Source organism: Leuresthes tenuis, unplaced genomic scaffold (genome assembly GCF_036924035.1).
Source record: "Leuresthes tenuis unplaced genomic scaffold, fLeuTen1.0.hap1 SCAF_3, whole genome shotgun sequence".
NCBI classification, from domain to species: domain Eukaryota; kingdom Metazoa; phylum Chordata; class Actinopteri; order Atheriniformes; family Atherinopsidae; genus Leuresthes; species Leuresthes tenuis.
Window position 1 is genome coordinate 8,822,259 of NW_027325357.1, and position 26,260 is coordinate 8,848,518.

Here is a 26,260-nt window from a genome sequence, read left to right on the forward strand (position 1 = left end):
TCCAAAACAGTTTGCAAGTGACCCTTTGGTGTGACCCAATAACACGCATAGTCTATAGCAGGGATGTCAAACTCCGGTCCTCGAGGGCCGCTGTCCTTCAAGTTTTAGATGCTTCCCTGCTTCAACGCACCTGATTCAGATCAATGCATCATTAGCAGGCTTATTCGGAATTTAACAATCTTTCAAAGAGATCCATTTAATCTGGATCAGGTTCTCACCAGGTACAGCTTCCTCCCACCACCCAAAAACATGTATGTTGGGTTAATTGGTGTCTCTAGGAATGGCTCCCGCAACCCTGAGTTATATTAAAGGGGAACTCCAGTATTTTTAAACCTAGACCGTATTTCTGGCATGAAACACGTTTATCTACTCACCGAGAACAGTTTGGCATCTATAGCTCTGTTAACTCATAGGTGCTGTTTTGTGGCTACTTGCAGCTATAGGAGAGCTAACGGAGGGATTTCTACACAGGCACTCTACTGGGACCACTTCATACACACGCCCCCCTGGAGCACAGTTTATTTACTCCGTGCTCTGTGACAGTCTGCTAACTTCACACGGAGTTTGCTACTGCTAGTTTTGTGCAACATGGCAGGATATTTATCAGATTTTGACAACGTGAACGACGACTTTGTGAAGAGTGAATGAGCTGTGCTGCAGCCATGCGTGTCGATGAAGTCCCAGTAGAGGTGTGTGTAGAATTTCCTCCGTTAGCTCTCCTATAGCTGCAAGTAGCCACATAACAGTAGCTATGAGCTAACAGAGCTATAGTACATGTTCGTTCATTCATTCGTCTTAAAGTATTGGTGAAATAAAGACAGATAATGCCTTATTTAGAGGCTGCATCGTCTAAGCCCCATTCACTCCGTTATATGAATATACGCTGATCGCGAGTTGTCTAAATATCTTCCGAAGGACTCCGACTTTCGCCAAACTGTTCTCGGTGAGTAGATAAACGTATTTCATGCCAGAAATAAGGTGAGTTCCCCTTTAAATTAGTATAGAAAATGGATGGATGGATGAAAACTGTACAGGGTAAATATTGGGATTAAAAGAAAATGGCAGTATCTACTGCTAGTTGTCATAACTGCTCATTAATAAGATATTAGGGTGCATCTCTTTTGACAGCTTTGCAGAAAAGACAAATTTCAATCTAAGATGATAAAGTGAAGGAGAAGAAAAAAAGATTAGGTTCTCTTCAAATATTAAAGGTGTCACCCTGGAGGGAATTGGAGTTACAGGGGAACCAGTAAGTTTGCCAAGCATGAGGAGGTATTTTCATCTGTAATTATTAAATGGCGAAAGAGGAGAAAAAATATTCACGTATGGGCTTCCCACTGATTTAAAAATCGTGAGCAGGAAGCGTAAAGGTAAAATCACTCCACCTCCTCTGGAGAAATAAATCCCAACTAAATATTGTTTTTGGTCACATTACTCCTCACTCACGACATGAAGGGATTGAGACCACAGTCAACCGAACATGCAGTTTGCACAGGAAGAACCTAAATTAAGTTTAGCATCTCAGAAATGTATGTCCTGAATGATGACATTGGCACACATCTTATGCGGTAAATTTAATGCAAAATCTAGGAATAGTCATCTTTTTTTTTTTTCTGGTTTTGAGTTTCAGTATTCAGAGAATCTTTATTTAAAGTGTTCTGAAGAGTGTACTGGAGGAAATTTGCAGAAACTGATTCTGACATACTGATTATTAATGCAAAATGTGTACTCTGCCAATTTACCTCATGATTGAAAAGATGTTCATACTTGGAAAAAGTTGTTTTCATAATTACTGTGGAAATTGATTCTGATTAGTTGTATCCTGACTCGTAGACAACATCTTCACCTGTCCCAGTTGTGTAAACAGCCATGATGATAAATGGCAGGCAGAACCAAACATGATTCAAACAAGGAAACTGCATATTGGACGTTTTAGCTGTCATTTTCAGATGTGAGGTTTGGAGGTTCTGCAGCTTAGAAATCTGGGACTTTAGATGGAAGGAGCCCACATTCACACTACATATGTGATTGGAAGCTTCCCATTGATTTGAAGTGTGACACAAATGGGTACAGAAGACTGCTGTTTGTCTCAAATGCATAGTTTGACAGCTGGCAAAAAATAAATTCTTTTCATCAAGACCCCGTGTTCAGAGCTGCATGGAGGCGTATGATGGTCTGAAGATTTACATTGTCAAAATTATGCAAATAGTTTTGTAGTGTTGTGCTGTGGCGTTCATGCTTGTTAAGAATCTCCTGATTTGAAAGTTATTTTTGAAAATGTTTTTCTTTGTTATGTGGTTGAAAATAATGATCTGTTGTTAGGCCTATTTTGAAGAAACTCTGTTGATTACAGGCTGGAAAAGAAATTAAATGTAATGCTGCTTGAAATGATGCACAGAAATACACTGAAGAGCTGGTGAAAATACAGATTGCAAGTTTCCTGTTGCAACAGCGAGGTGGGAATTACCGGGTTATGGTACTGGATAGCTACTCAGCGACAGGTGGCTGACTCCGTTTAGGGTACTGTTTTAATTCTGTCACTGTTCTGATTTTGCTACACACGAAAAATAAGTATTACCCTTAGACCACTTTCAAGTTTGATCCACCTTATTGATGCGTCTTTTTAGGGCTATTTCAGTCATCTTTTTTCTTTCATTAGAAACAAAGTGGCAGCCTCCACTAAGCTCTCCAGTCCTTGTGTGCAGCTAAGCCTACTCTTTCCATTCATTTTCCTCGGGGCAGCACTACTTTCTACCTTCCTATTGATCTGCTGTGCAGCATCAACATGGTGGAGTGTCAATTAGAGAACCCCTCCTGCCCATCTGTGAGAGGAGAGCTTTCTCTAAAAGTCTCTATGGCTGGCTTGGCCACCAAGCAGCTGCTCAAGTCTCCTGCTAACCTGATAACCTGATAACAATAAATATACATTAATTTCAGATGTGTTCTTGTTTGCATTTATAATGTCCCCCTTGTAGTAATAATTGAGCTGCAAAATAGACTAAAGCTGGGAAATTGTTTATGTAATTTCCTCATGTAAAGTGAGTTATATTAAAAAAACTGGGGAGGTATGTAGCTCATATTCAGCAGCTTCAAAGAGCATACCTTACCTGTTGTTTTTGTTTTCAGGTAAAAAGCAATTGTAAAGGCAGGCAGGCTGAATAGACTGGAAAAAGAATGCAGATATAGTCTTTTGTAGTATTGTTAGTCGTAGCAACCAATGTTTATAGGGTGTTTGTTGATCTTTACAGAGTCAAATCAGTGTTGTCTTGTACAGGGCAAAGACCAACACCCCATTCATAAGATTAGTTGTCATTTATGAATATATATATAAAAAAAAACTGTCAGCCAAGAGGATGATGAGCTCAAAGAAATGGCAAAACAAATTTGAAAAGTGTTAACTGTCAGAGAAAATTATTCTGATCACTTCAAGAACCTGACTGCTGAGTATGAGTATGTAACTGATGAGATGAGCTGTACAATGTGCCATTCATCTGTTAGCTTATTTCATGATTCGCTTTGAAGGACAAAAGGCTTCAGCGACGAAAACTCTTCTTAAATTAAATTAGATCTTAGAGGACTCTTACCTATATGGCTTCTTTTAACGAATGTATTGGTAGTCTGTGGAGTCAAAGCAGTCGGCCACCATTTGGAAGGTCTGCATTTTGATTCCTATCTCCTCCAGTCCAAGTATCTTAGAGCAAGATGTTAAGATTATAGAAGTGCTGCATACTGTGATGCAGGACATTTATATTTAGGTCAGTTTGCTACTTTCTGTCCCTCAAATGTCAACATGCAGTTCAAATACTTTGCGAATATCAAAATTTTGTCATTTTTTGCATTGAAATAGATATTTACTTCGATTTGGTAATATGTCAGTCAGAAGCATTTAGTACTAGCAGCTGCCAGCCTGCATTGTGGTGCCGTAGTTTGTCAGGCGGCACAGTTTGAGTCGCTTGATGCAAGCAGATGCTTAGTGGCCATGACTACTAAAAACCCTGGTGGCAAGGCAGGCTGGTGCAGCTGTTAAATGGCTCCTGCGCTACCTCAGGTTAGCAGCCCAGAGCCATGGCCGCTATCAACTGCTGGGCTGCCATATCAGCTGGCGAGTGGTACACATTGAATATTGTTGAAAGTATTAGAAAGTGAATACCATTCCAATGCTTCCACTGCTTCCACTGCTGGCTAACTTGTTCTTTTCCTTGCTCTAGCTTCTAATTGTATTGGTTCTTCATAATGCTTGCATATTAATAGTAAAACTCAGTAAAGTGCAACATATGGTCAGGATTTGATCCAGTGATATCTGTGGAACATGCAGGCTGACTGACTTTTCCTTTCAGAGACTGTAGGTAGTTATCTGCATATTAGAAGAATGTAAATGCCTAGCTATTACATTTATGACAAATTTGATCATGTCTATATGGAGGGCTGAAACTGCCATAATCTGAAGTAAATACAAAATTATATGAATATCTATTTTTTTTCTCTAATTTTTGACTGCATTCATTTTAGCTTGTCTTAATGCCACTGTTTATTTACTTTGACATTCAATTTTCAATTTTATTTATTTAATTGGAATATTTAAATTTCTTCCTTTTTATTTGCTTGTCCTTTATCCATTTATATTTTGCTCTTTACGTTGCTGATCTATTAGTTTTTTATTTTGTTGATTATTATTTCACAACACATTTAAAGAAAAAAAAGAAAATTACGTTATTTGTTATATTCATAGATGTATTCACTTCTCCATTATTTTCTCTTTCCATTTTCTTCCCCTATTAATTTTCTCAAGCCCATTTTTTTATTTTTAGATGTTTCCTTTCTTCATTCCCTGTCTCTGTTTTTACATTTCTGTATGCATTAGTGGTTCATTAATCCAATTAGGATGTGGTCTCACTTCTCTGTGTCTTGTAACATATAGAAAAACATCTTATGGATATAGTAACAAGGTAAGAATTTAATGTTTGTTGGAGGGGAACATACCATTAATTTTGTACTGAAACAGTCAAAGCTGATACTGTTAATGTGCATTGTAAACACAAGAGTTCTTTAAATTCTTCAGTATTATTATATTTATTGACAGGTTTTGGGCTTGAAGAGTTTTTGATTCACCTGCAGAGGTTTGCAAGGCCATGTGATAGTGCACACTTGTTTGCCTCAAGGTTATTGTATGGCCTTGTAAAATAAATTAACATTCTCAAATACACCTGAGGAAAGGTTGTTCTCCTAATATAAATCCTCAGTTTTTCCTGCTGCTGTCTTTGACATTTTGTATCTGGTAAGTGTTTTTTTTTTGTTGTTTTTCTCATGTCCACATTATCCATATTTGTTGAGGTATTCCATTAACGGGGAGTGTCTAAATATACATAGTTTTTGACTGCCGTTTTGGTGCCTTTGGAACTTGTTTGTCCCTATCGTGTTTGTTGCAGTGCTTTAAAAGCAAGCTAGAAATGAGGCAGATTTACAGTCTGTCATGCTCGAAGAGTAATGAGACCCACAACATTGCATTTGTGTTACATACAGTGTATTACAGCTGAGCTGTGAAAAATAAGATGTACACTGAAAACACTTATTATGTGCAACCCAATTTCTAACACTGTGCTTTCATTTAGGTTAGTGCATCATTACATGTCACATTGAATGAAGGTCTGAAAGGAGGTCGGTCGTAACCCCATTGGTTCATTATAACTGATTTCTTGGGTTTCAGATAAGTTTTGACAGTTTCCATGATGGTTATTTCAGAGAGTAAGGCAAACCCTCTCGGAAGGCTCCAACACCTTCTTAATTACTGAAAGAACCATTTGCATTCTGGTCATAGACATGAAACATGAACATGATAAGATATAGATGTGAACTGTTGCAAAATAAGCTCATCAACAACATGTTTTATGTAATCTTCGATGTAAGATCTCTCCCCTGTAATTGCACAGACCAAAAACTCACACAGATTGGCAAGTGTTTTTCAGTCTGAAGAAGACATGAGCTGTCACCTCACCAGCCTTTCATTTCTACAGACTTGAAGTTTAATGACATCTGTCTTGAATTCTGCACTCTTGCAGAACAGTTTCATATTTGAACAATTCAGTGCTTACAGTTATATTTTTTCCATTGTCCTATATATACACGGTGCAGCATTTGCTGCAGCAGCACCACTCACTCTCTTCATTTCAGTGTTTGCTCTAATGCTAGATGTGCTGCTGCTTGGTTTGTATTTCGTTATGGGGGCTAAGGTGAGTTGGCTGGCTTCCCAGTTGTCATCTGCTCTGCAGCAGTTTAAGTGGACCAGGAGTGAATCAAGTCTGAAAAATCACTTCTCACTCAGTAGGAGATAGCAGGGTGTATTCAAAGGACCTTGTCACTTCGAATATGCTCTCAATGAATCTCAGCCATTGCTGATCCGAGGCCTCAACCCACTCTGCTGGAAAACCAATGTCTAGAACCCCATTCTGCTACTCTGTGCAGAGATTGTTCCTTCAGAGCCCATTACAATTGCAACACTGAACTGGTTACAGAAATGCAAATACAATATGGCTTGTAGTGGCATAGTGTGTCTCTCTTTCTCTGGCACAAGTGATGTGTGAGTATTGATGACAAAAAGGAAAAGGGAGGTAATAATCATGTCAGTTTGTATATTTATATTACAAGACAGAGCCTTGAAACTCAAACTCCAGTTGTACATCGAAATTGCATATTGTACAAGCTTGTTAAGAACAATTGAAATGGTAAAGAATCATCTTATGATGTTTGATAACCTTCACATCTTTGAAACAATACTGCTATGGATACCTTTTAATTAAGAGCTTACTCTATTTTTCTTTCTTTGTTTTTTTGGAATATGTTGAATAAGCCAAATTTACACGTTGTCCACCTTGTACAATGCAGGGATTTCTTAAGCTGCTTAAGCTCCTATTCCAAGTTCCCATGAAAATGATTTTTACGGTGGTTTCTATATTTCCGTTGTTGTAATAGGTTGGTGGTATTGCCCTGTGAGGATGTAGCAAGGCAGTTTCTTCTCAATATTCAATGTCATAATGCATCATTTTTTTATTTTTATGTATATAATTCCAAACAATTCATGCACTGTTCCTCTTTAACAATTAGTTTATGTAGTGTCAGCTTCTGTAGAGCCTTTAGGCATAAACATGGGTGCTGAATGATGTCAAAACAGACACTCCTGTTATTTACTACAAACTCTACACCAGCAGCAGGTGGCTGTGTGACAGTGCTCTGTGATGCACTGCTTAGCTTATCGACATCGTCCGAGTGTCGCTGCTCCTGGGGGAAAAAAAAACACTTTAATTTGTCAAATATAACCACATCGTGCCAGTACATTCTGGCCCCTGGCTTATAGTAGCTTTCTTTCTGTGGTGCTTTAACACAGTTGTTTGTTCTCTATTTTTTGTTCTTCCCAGCTTTTAAAACAGCACTGTCATGTGTCAAATGTTTTATGTAGACGAGATGAGGAATGACTGATTGTTGGGGTTGAGAAAAAAATGGCACTTCTGTTTCTAGAATCTCGTCAGAAATATTGCTCCTCACACAAAAGTTTAACCCAATGCCTCAGAAGACTTTTATGGTAAACGTTTTATTGTATAAGACAAATATTTTTAGTAATGCAAAAGTAATATTGCTGTTTATAAATTAAGTTAATATAAAAACCTACTTAAATATAGGACTATTAAAGTAAGTTCAATCGATTCGTGATCAGAAAATGACTAACAGCCTATATGGCAGCCTACCAACTATGTAGGTCATTCCGCTACTTTGAAGACACGACATCACTAGGGCTGGTATTGCTATCGATTTCCCGAATCGATTCTTTTCCAATTCAAGTGGTTGCAACTCGGTTGGATTTCCAATTCGATTCAATATCCAGCCAAATAATTCATATACTGTGCAAATTTGGCCTGGCTATAAAAGAGGTATAATTAAAACGTCATATCATAAAAGTAGTTAATGAACAAAATGTAGTTGCTGGTCTGGTCCATTATTAAAAACTTTTACTTTGCTTTTATTAAGCTTCTCTCAGTCAACATGCTTTCTGTGTCTGAAACGCTGCCACGCATATGCCTTTGAGGGATTCCAGTGAGAGAAAGATGGCTCTGCAGCCTGGTGCAGTTTTTGAGAAAATGTAAAAGGTATTTGTATTCAGTATTTTTCAGAGTTAAATGTTAAAGTAAAACAAATATTACAAAAATATTTTTATATGTGGTTGCGTATAGCTCTTAGAAAATTGGAATCGACAGGTCAGACCTTAGTTTAAAAAATTAAACTAGAATCTGTGCATCTCTAAAGGGCAATATTACTCTGATCTGTTCAATGGGATCTTTGGTTATAATACCTACTATTTAATGTTTAATACAATAATAATTTCGGATCAATTTCTTACATCCCAACCTTTGATTTGTTGTACTTGTCTTTCTTGCAAGCCACAGACCCATCTGTAATAAAAATGTGTAGTTTCCTTTTCTCTTTGTCATAGGCAGAAATGCCTCCATTTGGCACAAAGAGACTTTATACGAGATTTTAAACGTGGCATCTGACTCTAGTCAACCAGCCTTGAGAGTCCATGGGTAGCCTTCTGAAATTAAAAATGGTAGAAAGTGTAAGAGGAAAGAAATTAGTTTGGGAATGGAACTGTCTCCTCATTCCACCTAATGCTGAAGTTAAAAGGTTAAGTAAAAAAGAGCTATTGAAAAGCTCATACCAATTCAAATTCTTTTGCCCTTCTCTGTTTTCTCTTTGCACTGCCTCACTTCAGTTCTCTTTTTCATCTTTTAGGAATTCACTCTGAAGCCTGTGGACCCGAGAAGGCCTGAGGGCTCTGACATACACCAAATCTCTGCCCAGGGGAACAGAGAAGATTAAAAACTTCTGATTGAGGTGGAGAGGAAAGAGACACAAAGAGAAGGAGGAGAGACGGAAGAAAAAAGCTTATCGGCCACCTTTGTTCTTCTTAATGCCCCAAGTGAAGGATCTCCATAGGCAAGTCTCTGAATAACAGAAGACGGAAAAACAGCTGCCCACCACAGAGGTCCAATGATGGAGTGAGGGAGTGAAAGAAGAGGAGAGAACAGGATTACATCCTGTGCTGGAGCCAAGCTCATATTCTGCATTTATTGAATACCTAGGAGAGAGCAGAGACATGAGAGGAAGCCTTTTTCCTGCCAACTGCTTCAAGAGGTTTTGCAATTAACCCTCTGGCCATCATAAAATAATACCTGGCTCTTCTTGTTTTCCGATTGCTGATGTGGATGTGTGTTTGGACCGTGATCATGTTTCCGCTCCCGGCATGTAGACCGCATCGGACCAGTTGTCAAAGAAACAGCCAGATTTTGTCACTGCTTGTGCTGCTGCTTCTTCTTTATGGCTCCCTCAAGGGCACTCAGGCTGCCAAACCCAAAGGGCCTGGACAAACGCATTTGAACTCTATTCGCATTGATGGAGATATCTCTTTAGGTGGACTATTCCCTGTGCACGCCAGAGGCCATGATGGGAAGCCCTGTGGGGAGCTGAAGAAGGAGAAGGGTATACATAGACTAGAGGCCATGCTCTTCGCCCTTGACCGTATCAATAATGACAACAATCTACTGCCTAACATCACGCTGGGAGCACGAATCCTGGACACCTGTTCCAGGGACACTCACGCCTTGGAGCAGTCCCTCACCTTCGTGCAGGCTCTTATAGAAAAAGACGGGACAGATGTCAAATGTCTCGGTGGGGGAGCGCCAATCATCACCAAACCTGAGAGGGTGGTGGGTGTCATTGGAGCCTCCTCCAGCTCCGTTTCCATCATGGTGGCCAACATACTGCGTCTCTTTAAGGTAAGATACTAGCACAGTTACGGGTTCGTATGAAATGCTGGAAAAAAGCAACTATGATTTGTGATGTTTCTTCTGCATTGATCATCTTGCGCACAGTGTTTGTTTGAATAATTAATAACTGATAAAGAACACAAGCAGCAGAACTAAAGGAGAAAACAGTGTGTTTTATATCTGCTGCCACATAAGTGATGCTTCCATAACGTTGGAAAAGAGATCCCATTGTAAATCTCATCATTGGGACTGTTGCCCTGGAGGAGTTGGTTGCTAAGCAATGAGTGGTATTGCCTGTCACAATACAGGAGTGATTAATAGGATTCTTGATTTTATTTTTTTTCCTGAATAGCCTTTCACAGAATCAGTTTGGTGTTTACATCTACTCGCACTATGGAAAAATATGTTCTGTTCATAGACATTTGGACATTTGGTGAATTATTTAAGAGATATTTTATTTTCTCGCCAGTCAGTCATAGCAAATGTAATAGTTCCTTCTACTTTACTGAAGGTATGATTGCTATTTACCGACTGGCTCTCTACAAGATGGCCCTTTTAAAAAAGTAATTAGTCACGTGTTTGCAATGGCTGTGTGGTCATTACGCATTTTAGTACAAATATCAGTTTTATTGGTGCTGTAGCTTTTTTTAAATCGTGTGATTACTTAAAAAAAACTTTCACTTTCAGAAAACTTCACAATGTACTTCAAATTCTCTTTGTTAAACTGGATTCCAAAGTCAGGAGATCACCTTGATATTGCAGGGAAATAATGTGTAACACATCACACTCTCCCTCACCTTTTCTTCAAAGTGCCACAGTGTGAGAAGCTGCTTCAGTAAGAACATTGCTGAACCTTTTTTTCGACTCTATCTTACACACACTTTAACAGTCCAGATGTTTACTGTCATCACACAGAGCACATGCACTACATACTGCATCACAACAACATCCAGTTTTATAGGGATCTGAAAGGCTAAATGTTTTATAAATAATGATGAAAAAAGTAGTTGTTGAAACCAAACACATTCAGAGCTTCTTGTTGTTTTTGTGTCTTTGCCACTTGTCTATGTCTCAAACTCAATGGTATTTGCTTCTGGAGAGTAAGTGTAGACAAAAGCAAAAAGATGATACCTTGAGCCCTGGGAAGTACATATTCATTGTCTGTGATTTTTTAAACATTTTTTATAGACCAACAGATTGTTTTAATTTCAATGATAATTGCAGGTTAATAAGTAATTAAAATAATCATTAGTTTCAGTGTTGTTGGTGATGGAGGGCCAGGAAGCACAATACACAGTGGTTCTCACTGCTTGGCCTGCTGATGCTGTTAGCACCTGTGCCAGTTGCTAATGGACCAGATTCTGAAATTGATTCCTGATGCTGTCACACCACCAAAATTATGACTTTGATACGAGTATTGAAAGTAAGCTACAGTGAATAAACGCCTTAAAGATAAAAAAATGTAATGAAATAATCGACAGCAGTATTCGGCTTTAAGCTTATTTATTTTAGTTATTTTCATTTTGAAATATGACTGTACCTGTGTTTTAATGGTTATTTTTTTCCACCAGATATGATGTACTAAGCAGGGTTTATTAAGACTTGATACACCTCTGTAATGGAGGTAAGCTCTACTCATAATAAACAATAATCATCAGAAATGTACAGGCTGTCATTACTCTAACCAGTAGAAATTGATCCCTTATGCACTTTCAAACACCTGATTGTTGTGGCCTGCAAGTTGTAAAGTAACCAGTATGAATGTTGAATTTGCATGTAGAGATGTGCCACATTGATGACTTAGCTAAACAGATAATTCCAAGATAAACATTTGCTCTTAATTGCCTCAACCGTGTCTGATGCAGCAAAAGCTCGCTTGTCACAAAATGAATCTCTCGATTAGATTTGAAGGCTGGGCTCAATGATAACACTATCATGTTTGCAAACCTGTCACTCTTTGTGACATGCTTTAAGTTGTGTTTGCTTCTCTGGTCTATCCTCAGTCCAAATCAACACCGCCAATGAGTGTAAACTTTAGTTTTGGCAAATTAAGGTTTGTGATTACTGGTTAAGAGGCTGGTAAACAATTAGAAATGACAGCATTTGTTTATTCGTACCAGTTTAGACTGATGTGACTCTGACTGTCCACAACACAACACAGCAACTTACTATTTAGAACTTTTTATGTCTCTTTAAAGTGAAGTGAAAGACTTCACTTTTTTCTTTCTTCACAGATTTTTCTTTCAGTTTAACCCCCCGCTACCACACACACACACGCACACACACACACACACACACATGCGCCCACACCACTACTAGTAATATATCACTACTAAAGTGATAAGAAAATAGGAAATGGCACAGACCCCATTGTACATTTCTGGAATTGGTACTGTGCAATACTTGGTCTACTGCTCTCGGATAGGATATCATATCTGCTCTTTGATTATAAGACGTAGTATCATTTTTAAGGATTTTAGATATTTCGTAACTCAAGGGATTTCTGTATTTGAGACTTATTAAAGGCATTATTATGCAAGACTCACAAGTAAAACACATAGTATTATACTAAGGGAGTTTAGTGTAGGGCTGTCTGTTTGTAGGTGTGCTATACTAGAGTGTAACTCAATAGAAGCCATGAATTATATATTATTTGTCAGAGATTTAGTTAAGTTTAAGGTTTTTTTAAAAGCATAAAAACACCTACACAGGAAATAAACTATACAGTCTGTATCAAGCCTATTTAGAAAATTATTTCTGGCAGAGCACTAGATTTTGATGTGATATGAGTATTTTATTTCATTATGTTTATTTATTTTTCAGTTAATCAAATACTCCACAGGAACACCCTGCAGTCTATGTTTTATTTGATAAGCCCCTTATTTCCACATGGGATGTATCCTCCTTGTTGAGGCCTCCAGCTTTATCAGAGAACCAAGTGTGACAACATACACACATTAAGGTTTTCTGCTCCCTTTCACATGGTTTTAAGATTGCAGTTGTGAGTCTCTTTCAGGTTGTGTGTGATTCTAAGTATAGATGTGCATCATAAACTGTTTGAATCAGGCATACCAGGGCCTTTTGATGAATGTATTTTTGTCTTTCACCTACTAAATATGCTTGTATGTGCACTCACACAGGTAATGCTCAATGTGAGCCACAGTAATGAGCTTCTCCTGCTGTGCATTTCTTATCCCACTCTCACATGGAAGCATCAAATCCTTTGTCATTAACGCAGTGCTTGTTCCTTCTTCATTAATGCACATTAGCATTGTCCATGCATATTAAATTTGAATTTCTCTGATACAATTTTTTTAATCCTTGATTTATGTATTGGCAATCCCTGCTTCTGGCCTTTTGGATTCATAATAATTGAGGTTAAGAAAGCAACTCCAGTCTGCCAGCAGGTTGATCAACATGGTGGGATTTCGCGAGTTTCTATCATTTGAGCCTCCGAGTCACGTTATTGAAAATCTTCCAAAGCACTGACCAATCAGTCAGCACCCACTCTAACTAAATAACAGTCATTATAACAATCAGAAATGAGAGTGAGCCTCTGACATGAGGTGAAGTAGTCTGGTTGGTTACATAGATTAAACAGTAAAACCTTTAATGGAGAGTGCTGTGTGGTCATTTAGATGGGCTCTTGAGTAATGGCTTCCCAGGGATCCATAGGTCAGCCAGATGCCAGCTGATACTTCTGGTTCTGATGGACCAGCTGATGGTCTGGAAAGGTTTTAACTTTACAGTCTCCTCATAACGTCCTCTGCACCAGCAACACATCATTTACTGCATGATCCAGCATGCAGAGTGGACAAGTGCAACTACCAGCACTACAGCTACGCACAATAGTTTGCTTTTAATGAAGCCAGTCCACAAGTATCAGCTCAGCATACTAATGAAGACAAGCAGGCATGTAGGCATGCACATGAATACACTTGTGCACTTGTACAACCAAAAACACAATGTGCAAAAGTTGCAGCACTCGGACAGACACACTAAGTACATGAATGCCTCACACAAAGAAACAACTTTACACAAAAGCAATCAAGCACATTTGGAGGCAAACTCCTCTTAACCCAGCAGCAGCAACCCTAGAGTAGTTAGCAGGTTTACAGTAAAGTGTTTCTTCAGCACACAGCTGCATACAGATGTCCAGAGCAGCTTGATGAATATTTTACTCCAACCTTATGGTAACACGGGGACCTGGAGCTGCAGCTGAAGAATATTTTATTGTAGTTCTGAGAAGTGGAAGCTTCTGTGACAAGCATTTGGGAAAAAGATAATTCATGATCACAGACGAGCTATGTCAGATGATTACATTATTCATTTGCCTTGCAGATGTGCTCATAAAGTTGACACACATCACCTACAATGCAGATTACACTTCCCATTTAGCTCAGCAGGAGGTTCTGAAAGGGATTTCCTTTTCAACTCTGCCACAGCAAAAGCTTGGCCCCTGTTCAGTGAAAAGGGAGGGCATTCTTATACATTTATTTTGTTTTGTTCTGTGGTGCACATCAGTGACACAATGGTGAGGCAGTGACCCAGGTTTAAGGAGCTTAGTGCATTGTAGCTTTTAATGCTCACTGTAAAGCATTTTACTGGCTCCAGGTTCTGACATTAGTTTATTGCTGTGCTGGACACATCATCTCATATTCACTGACTGGTTAGTTTCAGCAGTACAGGGCTCAGAACAGTACGAAATTATCCATCAAGAGGAAACAGAAGAAAATAATTTTTCATGCAAGAACCTACATGGCTTCAGGATTCCTTTCCTTCAGACATTTTCTTACAACCTTTTTAGTTTATGTGTTTATGAGTTGTGACGATCTGATTTTTATTGGTACTCATGTAATTTGTGTAACTTGGGGTGCTGGGGATATCCATCCTCTGACTGCTGGGGATGGGTGTTGAGTAGATTGGTAGAGGAGCAGGGTGGTTCGGAGACACATTAGCAATACAGTCAAACCTATTGAAGAAGTGGTTGAACTGGTTTGCTCTCTCTGTGTCTTCTTGCAGCCTGTGATGGTCTTCATCCCCTCCCAGACCTCTTTTAGGTTGTTTTTTTTTGGAGTTTCTGCTCCACCTTTCTGCTGTAGGACTCCTTGGCCTCCCGCAGATGGACCTTTAATTCCCTCTGTGCCTGCTTCAGCCCCTCTTGGTCTCCATGTATATGTATAAGGATTTACTGCAGTCTTACTTGATGCAAGAGGAAAAGGAAAGATATTTTGGGTATGAAGAGGTTCAGACACACCTTAAATCTCATTCAAGGTCTGAATTTGCTGATGTTTGCTTTTACGATTTCTTTTTTTTTTTTTTTTTGCTACCATGACTCATTTCTAAGTATGTGCTCTTGGAAGGAAAACACTTATAGTAAAGCTACAATTGCATAACACCATCTGAGATAAAAGCTATCTGTGTCGATCTCATTTAAAGTATGCTCGTACAGCAAGAACCTTGTTGCATAGAAAACTGTGAGAGGGATGGAGCATAGCATGAGTAGTTGACAGCATCTTTCGTGAGCTCCTTCAGTGAGCAAGCTGATCCATTCTGCAGCTGTCTTGTCGTCTAAGCTCCAACACATCTCCGTCTCCCAGAGGTGCTCGCCATCTGCTTCGTTGCAACCTCTTTTAGCATGTTAATGGTTATTTCCCCCCAGTTGATCCTCTACTCCAGACTGTACACATTTTAGCTTCAGCCCAGTTTGGTAAAATCTGGTAATGTTTGGCTTGTATGATCATCTAATGTACCACAAAGCCTCAAATATTTTCTTTTTTGTGAAGAATCCTACTGTTAAATTGGGAACTCGAGCAAGAATAATGCTGCACTGGTTTCTCTTTGAATCCTTGTGTAAAAAAAAACCCCAAAAATATCAGAACTTCTAAGGAAAATGTGATATAATCTAATACATTTAAATGCATGCTTTTGGTGTTAAGCCGGCTCAAAACAGAAATAGTTTAGTAGCTCCAGTAGACATGACACGATCAGTTCCAATCATTTAAATTGTTATCTCGGGTACCTCTAGATTAGCTTTGCACATTTCATACACGCTAAGTTTTTAAACAAGACAGTACATGAGATGCAAGTGTATTTGCTTTGAGCGAGAATTGGATCCCGAACATCAAAGTAAGCAGCATGACAAACTGTCACCATGTAGATTACAGCAGGACATCTGTTTAGTGAATAGGCTCAATACCTGCAGCTGTGCAAGATTAAGTTATGTCTTCTTACAGTTCCTCACCATACATATATTTTTCTCTATACTTCCGTGTTGATGTGTGAAAATGTGGGAAGTGTGGTAAAATGCCAACCTTGGCAGCAAACATCAGCTCCCCAGAACTAGAAAAGGTAATGGCGCTGTCTCTATGCCTGTATGCATGTAGCCTCTTTGCACAAAAGTTAGTTTTGAACTATACATGATATACCCTTATAAAACCTAGTCTCACCGTAAAGACAGCATCGTTCTGGGCCTTGTTCACAACAATGTTGTCCGTGAAGAGTGGTGAGTATTTTTTGCTCATTCCTTGCAGCACTATAACTTCCGCTTTTAAAATGTTCTGTGGTGGATAATGTGCACAATCTAGCTTCCATGGGTGCGCACTGCCTGGAGAATTTGATCATCAAAGGAAATCCAAAACAATAACATATTGGTGACAAATAACAAATCTCATGAGTGAGAGTTTGAGACTTCTGAATAACACACGTTCCTTATACATAAAAATGCTAAAACAAATACCTCTTTTGAGCATTGGTTGATGTTTAAGGTGCTAATACATCATTATAACCCTGCAGATGGGCCAAAACCATAGAAAAGCTTCCCTTTGGACTTATTTAAGATAAAAAAAGAAGAAAAAAAGTCTGCATAACATGACATAATTTGCCTTTTATGTGTAAATGGAATTCTAACTTCAATAGTCTATCAAACATGAACGCAATTCTTGTATGAGGCATTTAGTCATGTTCTATACAAAGCATTTAATTATTGCTTGTTTATTATATTTCTTTGCTGCAATCACCATAACTTTTAAGGGTTTTGAGCATGGGATAACAGTTTCTTTTTGGTAGACAATCCTTAATTATGCTTTCAATTTTGACCATGTTGAGTCCTCCATATTGTGAAAAACTGAAAAATGGGTCATATAATTTCATGCTTTGTCCCACCTCACCCTCATGGTTTTTATTCCCTCGTAAAACTTCTAGTGACACATTATAATGACAGTCCTGTGCCAAAATTGATTTAGCTGCTCATTTGGAGGAGTGACAGTTATATCAAGATTAACTAGTGTGAGCCCATCGGGGCGTCTCATGTCAGCCAAGCCCTCTATTCAGTAAGCCAGTGCCAAGATGATTGTTCAGTGTCTACTTATTATTTTTTTTACTTGCTGTACACGGACCTCACTTCAACAAGATGTCATGTTCAACTTCAATCAGAATTGTTTGTGAAGTTGATGTTATATACTTCGCAAACAACTTATATACGTTTGTAATATGGTGTAATGCCCACTTATAGAGCCTGTGTCATATTGTGAAAAAAGAAAATTGTCAGGTTTGCTTCATGATTTTCAGTATAAGCATATTTCAAACGTGAATACATAACATTCTTTATTAGCCTGAAATCTTGACTGTGTCATTTCAGCTTTTAAAGGGCAAAACGGCAACACGTGGATAGATGGCATAAGGCACGTTGTTACTTTGTAATTTCAAAATGAGAGCCATTTTGCCCACATTACAGTAAGTCATTGTGGGAGCTGCGGATAATAATCCTGCTCAGTTCAGGGAGGTGATATTTTTCCATTTTCTGTATTTTCCAAAGCCACATTTTTTATTCTCATCCTGTCCTCCTGTTTTCCAACTATGCCATTAACAAAATACTGTCCGAATGTGCAGCTATTAAGTCATCACTTTCATTCTTCTTTCTTTGATATTTAATATACATGCAATGACTGTGTTTCAGTTTTACGCTTTGATCAGCCACAGATCATTTGATGTGGTAACCCGCTCTTTGTCACTCAGAGAGGCTTCTGCATCATCTGTGTCATTTAATTTTGCTCATGCATCCACTGCATGCATCTACACTGCCAGGCTGTTTCTACCTTAACACATAAAAGGGTCTTTTTATAGAGAGAATTTTTTTTTGGCCTGATTTGGTCAAATCCTAAATAAGACCCCCTGAAAACGAATCTTTTCACAGAAGAGTCCACATTTCACAGACCTGCTAAACAACCCTTTTCAGCAGGTCATTCACTGACTGAATAATGCTGGACGGTAGTTTGACACAATTTCTTGGCACTGACAGTGTCCTCTCATCTAGGTTTTGTGTAAATTTTTGGTTTTTAACCCATCAAATTCAAATCCAGCAACCACATAAAACATTGAATATGTATATTGATTTAAAAAAAAAATTATATTATTTGTGGATTGTGCAAATAATTGTGCATGCATGTACAGAAATTACTGTCATATATGCAATTACTATCTTGGTAGAATTTGTTCTCTCATAAAGACTCATACTGACGAATAACCACATTATACTGGTATATGTACACTGTATACTGTTATATTTGGTCATAGGTTTATAGGTACATAGTACAAATAGTATATCATTTTAGAAATAGTTTTGTCTAATGATATTTATTATTCAGTAGTATACATCTTAGACTTAAGGATACACTGTTATGTCTCAATAACTGTTTGTAATGTAATATTTGTCTACATGTCTTTTTAAATCCTGATGAAATAACCATTTCATCCTTGCAAGCATCAAGATATTTAAATAGAAAATGCATTTGAAATGCATTTGTATATCGACAGACTCCGTATTATGCAAAATGTTGCATGATTTTTGCAATTTGTAAAATTGTAAAATGCCTTTTTATTCAGGTTTATCATTAAAGAATAGCCATGATGGGTAATCTGCCAAGACATAATGGATGAACTGATGAGATACTACTCAAGTGAGGTCTTTGCACTCGAGATATTCCACTTGTTATTTTGCTCCTCAGTGAGTACAAGTTGTTTCATATTAATTCATTCATCTGAACAAGAAACGTTCTAAAAATATGCTTGGCCACGAAACATGTTTTATAGTAGACAGCTGCATGGGATGTGATTTTCAAACAGGGTTGATTCATATAATTTTATAGTGTTTTGGTTGTATTTGCTGCTTTTTTTTTTACAATTAAGCATGACATTACAGGTGCTGGCTTCATGTAGGATTTCTATGAACTACATGTTGTGTATTCCCACATAATTATATTGTTATACTCCTAATTATATTAAGCTTCAGTTATAATCCCAGTTTTCCAACAACGGACGACTCATTCTGCAAATCAGATGTAACAACATTTCTGTTTCTTCGAGAGTTGACAAACATCCATTGAGGATCCAGATCCAGACCGTCTACCATCTGTCAGCTTTCCTTACATGCCAGCCACTCCTGCATTTGTGTGTGTGTGTGATTAAAACACACAAGTGCATGTGTGTCCTACAAGCTGTTTGTTTGCATATTTGGTGGGAATTAGATGAACATTTCTCCTGCTTAATTTTCATGTCCGTGATGAAAAAAATTGACTAAAAAAACAAAAAGCATTACAACTGTCTTCGTTCCCTCATGTTTCAATATACTGTCAGGAGAAACAAAGTTTGGCATCAACAGAATTTTTTTACTTTGGTTCTCAGAAACCGCTGATGTAGATTGGGAAACGCTAAGCTGTGAGTCTGTTGATTACAATACTTAAAACAAAGTTTTTTTTATTACTTTTTAACCAGATGGTGGTTGAACATATTCAAACAGCAAGTGAAGGTGAATTTAGAGTAAATACCTTGTAAAACATACAAAAAGTGTAAAATGTACTCTGTGGGATGTGAGATAGCACACAGTGTCCTGGATGACAGTCATCTGCTTTGTCAGCTCCTGCAACTTGAAAATATAGACTTTTAGTTTACTAAAATCTTCAGCTATTTTCGAGAAGGTAAAATTGTACTTCAGTGTGATTATTAGGGGTAGGAATTTCTAGGCACCTCATGATATGATTAAATGATGCTTCCAAGGTCTACAATGTGATTATAAATGGATTTATTATGTATCAAGATGCATCCTTTTTTTTCTTCGATACAAGACTTTACCCCAAGACCCCATGTGATTTGCTATATTTAAAGCACATTATTAGTATTGACCCATGATTAGTTTTTATACAAATATTTGTATAGTATATTGTATAATTTGTATACAATTTGTAAGAAATAGAAGAGATGTGGCTAGTTAACTGGAAGTTTATGTTTACCTACTTATTTTCCAGCATTACAAAAGAAGCAACATGGAAAAGATGTTCCTTTACCAGCATACTAGTAGTACATTTATACAGATGTCAGAATATTCTGAATCACTAACAAAAAAAAATCCTCTTCTTATAAATAATAAGTAATATAATGACACGTTCACTGCTCTTGTGTGACGTACATTTGATGCTTTCTGCCAATCATCTGTAATAAAAGCAGCAGTTACAGTTAGAAGCAATCTACCTTGTTGGGTTTGCTTCTTTATACATATATGTTGGGTTTTGAGAAATATGAATTTTAATGAACTACAAAACAACCCCAAAAGAACTGCCTTAAAAAATGTTGTTGCCTCACAATTTTTAAGCTTGGATTGGTAAACTACATTATCTTGTCAAGCAACATTTATAAAATCTGTTTTTCATATGTGTACAGTGATTCAGAATCCTCCATGACTGCATCTCCATGCATGCGGAAGTTGACCTCCTCCCACCACCGTCTCTACTGATTATCAGGATAAAAACAGATTGTGGTTTTCTTACCCTGGGCAGTTAAACCCCTAATCCTAACTTTTTTTTTTTCTAGATCCATGGAAGAAATTTTTCTGTAGTAGTTTCCTTTCATGAATGAAAGAATTAAATAACTTTGTCATTAAACACACCATACAACAAAATTCTGAATGGCTTCATTTCATCTTTTCAGGAGATGCATCTCAGGCAAAGTTTTTCATTAAACTCATTATGATTTGAAATGTTGAGCATGTGGGCATTCACACAATGTGTCCAAGGCAGATTTCAGAGAGTACCAGTGCTATAAATTCACTTAAAGATGCCCTCTCTTATGCTGAAATTCTTGGCTTGGGAAGCAGAGGAATCTGAGAGCTCAGGTTTAATTTTCTCTGGCAGAATCTTGGCTTCCCTCCCCATCAAACAGACTTCCACTTGCTTTAGACAGGGCCATTCATAACTGTTTATCTAATATGGTGTGGATTTGATTCGATAAGACAGAAGAATGTGCACAGGAGTGCTGTTGAGGCACATCCCCCCATGCTTCATCACCTGTTTTGTGGTTGTAAGCCTGTCTGGTTGCATCTAGAAGCGTCACCCACTGATAACACTCCTTTAAAATCAAAAGTAAACTATGAGGTTTTGTATTAATTTGTATTTTTGCATTTATCTGGTGATGCCAGAATAGGGAAATCTATTTTGGCAACTTACTCAAACTACTTGAATTAAGTTCTGAACCACTTTTAGTCCAGATGATTTTAACAGCAGCTATGAGAACAACATATGTGCACAGTTCTGTGACAGATTTGCTGTATGGAATGTTTTCTTGAAAATTATAATATTAAATTATCTTTTGAAGGTCCAAGCTTGAATAAAGTATTTTGAGGAATATGTTAAGAAAAACATGTCTCGTTTTGAACAGTCTTTTCATTTATATAAAGCTGGTGAACTTGAGTTCAGGGCTTTGCTATTTAATGTCTGAACACGTCTAAACATATCTCTGTTAAGTGATTAAAATTATTGAAACAAAAGCTGAAATAAGCTTGAGTCGATCAAAATCACTTCTCAACTTATCTGTATGATCCGACTCCTATAGTTTTAGTAGAGAAGACTCATTGCTCTGGTGTTAGACTTTGGCTGAAAAAGAGATAAGTGTTCAAACTGTAGAGCTATAACTTTGTTTAGACACTAATCCATTCTTTGTTTAGCTTTTCCTTCTTGATCTGTAAGAATGTTGCAAGGGCTCTTTCCCAGCTGACAACAGATGAGAGGTGACACAGGCCCCAGATAGGTCACCAGCAAATGAAGTTGAATATGTAAACTGGAAAAAAGCTTAAAGAATCTTGTAAACTGTCAAAGGAAGAGCATTCTTGAACCCTAGTTTCAGATAAACTTGAAAAGGATTGTACTTTGTTGTCAGCATGGATCTTTGCTTCAATGCTCTCCTCATGCTAGTTCATGTTGTCCAGTTTCCTCCAGCTGGCCAAACACATATAGGCTGACTCAGATAGGAGCCTCTAAATTGCCTGCAGGTTTGAGTGTGTCATCATTTTGTGCTTTACTTTTTTTACCCGTTTCTGTTTAATGCCAGCTCCTTCCCTTGATAGGAATAAGCAAGTGTGACAACTGAATGATTCACTACTTCATTAGATGCGAACAGTAACTGTCAGGTGCAACTTCTGTAGACAAATCAGTGCATCCAAGGATTAAATGCTTGTCCAAAGCAACAGTAGTAAAGGCACTACTCTACAAAACCATGACTTCACCTGTTGTCGCGTACTGTAGCAGCCTCACATGCTGCCCTAACACTGAAACTGGCTGTATTTTTTACGTACTGCAAGCAGAACCCAGGGGGAATTTTAAAATGAGGTGACATATTCTTTGAGGATCAATTGATTAAATGGAACTGTTGATTTGAACAGATTTGTTTAGCGAGCACAGAACAAATAACTGACCGGTACCAATATCTTAAAACATAGGTTGGATGCAGAAATAACATGCATGTGTTTGTATGCCTCTTTCTCGACACAAACTTGCATAGAGAGCGTGTTGGATTAGAAAATCTGAACCTCATGCATACTTTAGACCTTACATGTGTGTTTCTGATATGGTAAGGTGATGTGAAAAATTGGTGTGGGACATAATTTGAAAGAACTGGAAAAACTTGTTTTATAGGGCTTAAAGTTTTTGTCTTTGCATATTTTTTTCAGACACACATGCTTTAATATGCACAGTTTACTTGCAGTGTATTATAAATACTTGAATCCGCAGCAGATTTTATTGAGCCAATTCTCAGCTAGTTATTGCTAATTATGGCTGCTATAAATTGCTGTATTTATGTGTAATGGTGGTAGATGTGGTATCTGCTGTGTCATCAGAGGATCTTCATGATTTATTTCATGACTTTTTTTCTTTTTTTTTATTCTTAAATTCTGCTAATGACCCTTTCTTTTCTCTGAGTTTACAGAGCAGATTCTTTCTGTTTCTATCTTTCCAATCAGCAGTTTTTATTCTGTTCATTCTCCAGAGCTGAGACCTCAAAATAAATCAATTTTTTTTCTCTTTATAGGCTCTAAACTAGACAACCTCTTAAGCACATTATTGAGTGACAGTTTTAGTAGTGAATTTGAAAAGTTTTCCACCTTTGGTCTGTGGTCATTTGATTGCGTATTATTTCTGGGTTGTTGATTGGTTGATGGGAAATTGTCATGATTTCTGGATATATTTTGAGGTCCAAAAAATTGAAGCAAAATGAGGACAAGGTTATTAACCCCTAAAACTATGTGCTTTTGACTCATAACATTCAGTATGCACATTCCCAGGCTTGAAACTGCCCTGGAGCATCCAGGGGCTGAGATACCACAGTTCACAAGCTTGGTTTCGGGTGTGACACCACACTTTTTTGCTTTGTGGTCAACTGATCAATAACACACTTCTGTCATAAGAAATTGATTTGGGGAAACAAAAAAAATAAATACACTTTCCAATGAAGTGAAGAGACCCCACGACGATGCAATCAGAGGAAGTTGAAACAAAGAGATAAAATGTGCACAACAGACACAGAATTAGCTTTGATGTTGCTGTTGGTAAGTAATACCTGATTAGCTCTCTTGCTTGTTTTTGTGTAGTGTTTGCTTAGCTTTTTTTTTTGGTTATGTTGGTAAAGTTGCTGACATGTTGGTTTGTGAATCAAAGGGAGTTTTAAGCTAATTTCCAAAACTGTTGAGTCATGTATTTGTTCATCTGGACATTACCTTTAGGGCTTTTTATTATGACTAATACACAACATGGCAACAGCAGTGTGTTCTTCTGTGTTATGTTAATTATCAGTGATTGAAACATAAGAGTTAACCTTATGGTTATAATCTTTTATACTAACATGGAAATAAGATATTCTCATGTAAAAATGTCACACTTCAGGTCTTCGAAGTTTGTCAAGAAGGTTCTTTGCTTTTAAAAGGCTGCAAATGTGAATTAAGTTGCACATGTGTTGATTTTACATAAATGCAACATCCAGTCCTCTCTACTACCGATATTCAGATTGAGGTTTGTTTTTGGGTTACATCCCACAACTTTTAGGGTAAGGGAAAATCTAGTTTAACAGTTGTTACTTTAAATATGAGATTGATAACAAAGACGAGCTTTATTTGCAATATCAGAATTTCATTTCACCCAGATTTTCATGGAGACTTGAATAACCTATAAGACTGTTTTCCCTCTGCATTTGACTGTTTTTCAGCCAAAGAATGGTATTGAATTGAACGTAAATAGCACCAATCAGTGTGTCTGTGCTCAGCCTGTAGCCATGGTGATCTTTGACATGTGCTAATCTGGCTGTGAAAAAATGGAAGCGTATTGATTTGATATTGACCTTTACAAGCTTGATTAAATCTTTTCATGGCCAGATTTACAGATCAGTGAACTGTGTGATTGTGTCATATTCTCCAAGTCTAACTGACAAAATCTCTAAAGTACATATGTGGCTCGTTTTACACCATATTGAAACAGACATGTGGCATCTAATGTTTTATGTGATGGTAAAAACCTGCTGATTTACCCAAACTTCTGAAAGCAGATCACACTCTCCCCCTAAATTTAGCTGATGGGTGAAAGGTCGATGTAGTTTATTTGACAAGATGTATTGGTTTTTGATGGTGAGGGATTGGTGGCTCAGCTGTGCTCTTTTCATCCTTATCATTCCCACAACACCTATACAAGTGATTACAGCTGCTTACTGATGACTGCTGTAATAGACTGGTGTCTCTCTGGGAAAAGGCCAGGCTGTGCCCACAAAACGTAATCGGTAGTCTACGGGAAGTCTGAGCACTTCTTATCAAGCAGCTTGGCTAAGCAGCGCAGATCGATTGTCGAGATGCTGTAATGTTCGACTGACCATGTAGAAGAGAAGTCAGATCCAGTTATGTCCTTTTACCGTTGTGAATTTATAAGTAAATCTGACTCTCTAAACATTAAAAACACCTGATGTTTCTCCAGATGCTACTGGAGACTGGCTGAGCGATAATTAGACAATTTGTTTTTAAGACACCTCAAACAATAAGCAATTTGATTTGAACTATAGTATTTGTCCACCTGACTCTAAAGTCAACAAATGCAAAACGGTGCAAGAAAACCACAAATAAACAATCTGTGTGTGTTTACCCTCTGTGCATGTGCTCTAGTGTGAGCATATGTGACTGTTTGTCCTCAAATGCTTTCAACCTGTGTGAGCAGCCTGAGTGTCTATTTGTGAAAAGGCCACCGACCCAGTGGGGAATTGTGGAAGAGCGCTAGTCAACCCTTCTGCTATCCAAATCTGTATGTAGTTTTTTCAGACTGAAGACAGTCTGCAGCGAGGCATGAGAGAGACCATTACACACATGTCTGGCACGCTATAGATGATGAAGAGATCTGGGAACCCATCCTCCCATAGAAACTGCCTCTGGCTGTGATGCTGCGCAGAATACATACAGACCCCTGTCGATCCTTGCAAGGCTCTGCTGACATAATGCCCTCATGGTGGAAACTACCTAGAGAAAACCCTTTGTTAATTATTTTTATTTAAAGATTCAAAATTTTTGAAATCCTTCAAATATGTGTCATGTGTAAATATTTAATGTATTGGAATTCTTAATGATTATCATGAATAGTAATGTATACTATCTTTTTCTCTCTCTTTTTTTTAAGCAAGTTAACTTGGTCACCACAGAAGAGTTGTGTGTAGGTTATATACACAGAATGTAAGGAGAAGGGACCTTTTAATAACAATCTCCTTGGTTTCACTAGGTCTTCTTAGGGCGTAAAATGCCAAGCTCATGTTCTGTTGGAGAAAACTGCATCAGCGAAGCAATTAGAGGAATTCTGACTGCTATGGAATGTTAAGTAGTCTCACATTGTCTCTGTCTGATCAATTTGGGCCAACATCTTGTCAGCTGCTTCAGCAGAAGCAGTGTTTGTGGTGTGTGTGTGTGGGTTGGCAGCAAGTTCTCAGCATGGAAATCGTGGAGATTCTTTTGATTTTGATTTCAATACAGGCTGCTTTGATATGCTCAAACAGCCGTTTTTCATTGATCTTGAAGTGTTTTTTTTATGATTTTAGCTGCTTTTAATGTGTTGTGCTGATTAAAATAATATTAATGTATGTCATGAATTGGAAAACAAATTAGT

At 37.8% G+C, this 26,260-nt stretch overlaps 1 protein-coding gene across 1 annotated transcript in view; it reads left to right on the top strand.

Annotated features, from left to right (window-relative positions):
* Window positions 1-8,786: 8,786 nt before the first annotated feature.
* Window positions 8,787-26,260, top strand: part of LOC140303069 (metabotropic glutamate receptor 4-like) — a 135,225-nt gene continuing 117,751 nt past the window's right edge. Inside the window, exon 1 of the mRNA XM_072381674.1 lies at window positions 8,787-9,821. Within this exon, the coding sequence (XP_072237775.1) occupies window positions 9,246-9,821 (576 nt within the window). The 5' untranslated portion in view covers window positions 8,787-9,245. The remainder of the gene's footprint in view (window positions 9,822-26,260) is intronic.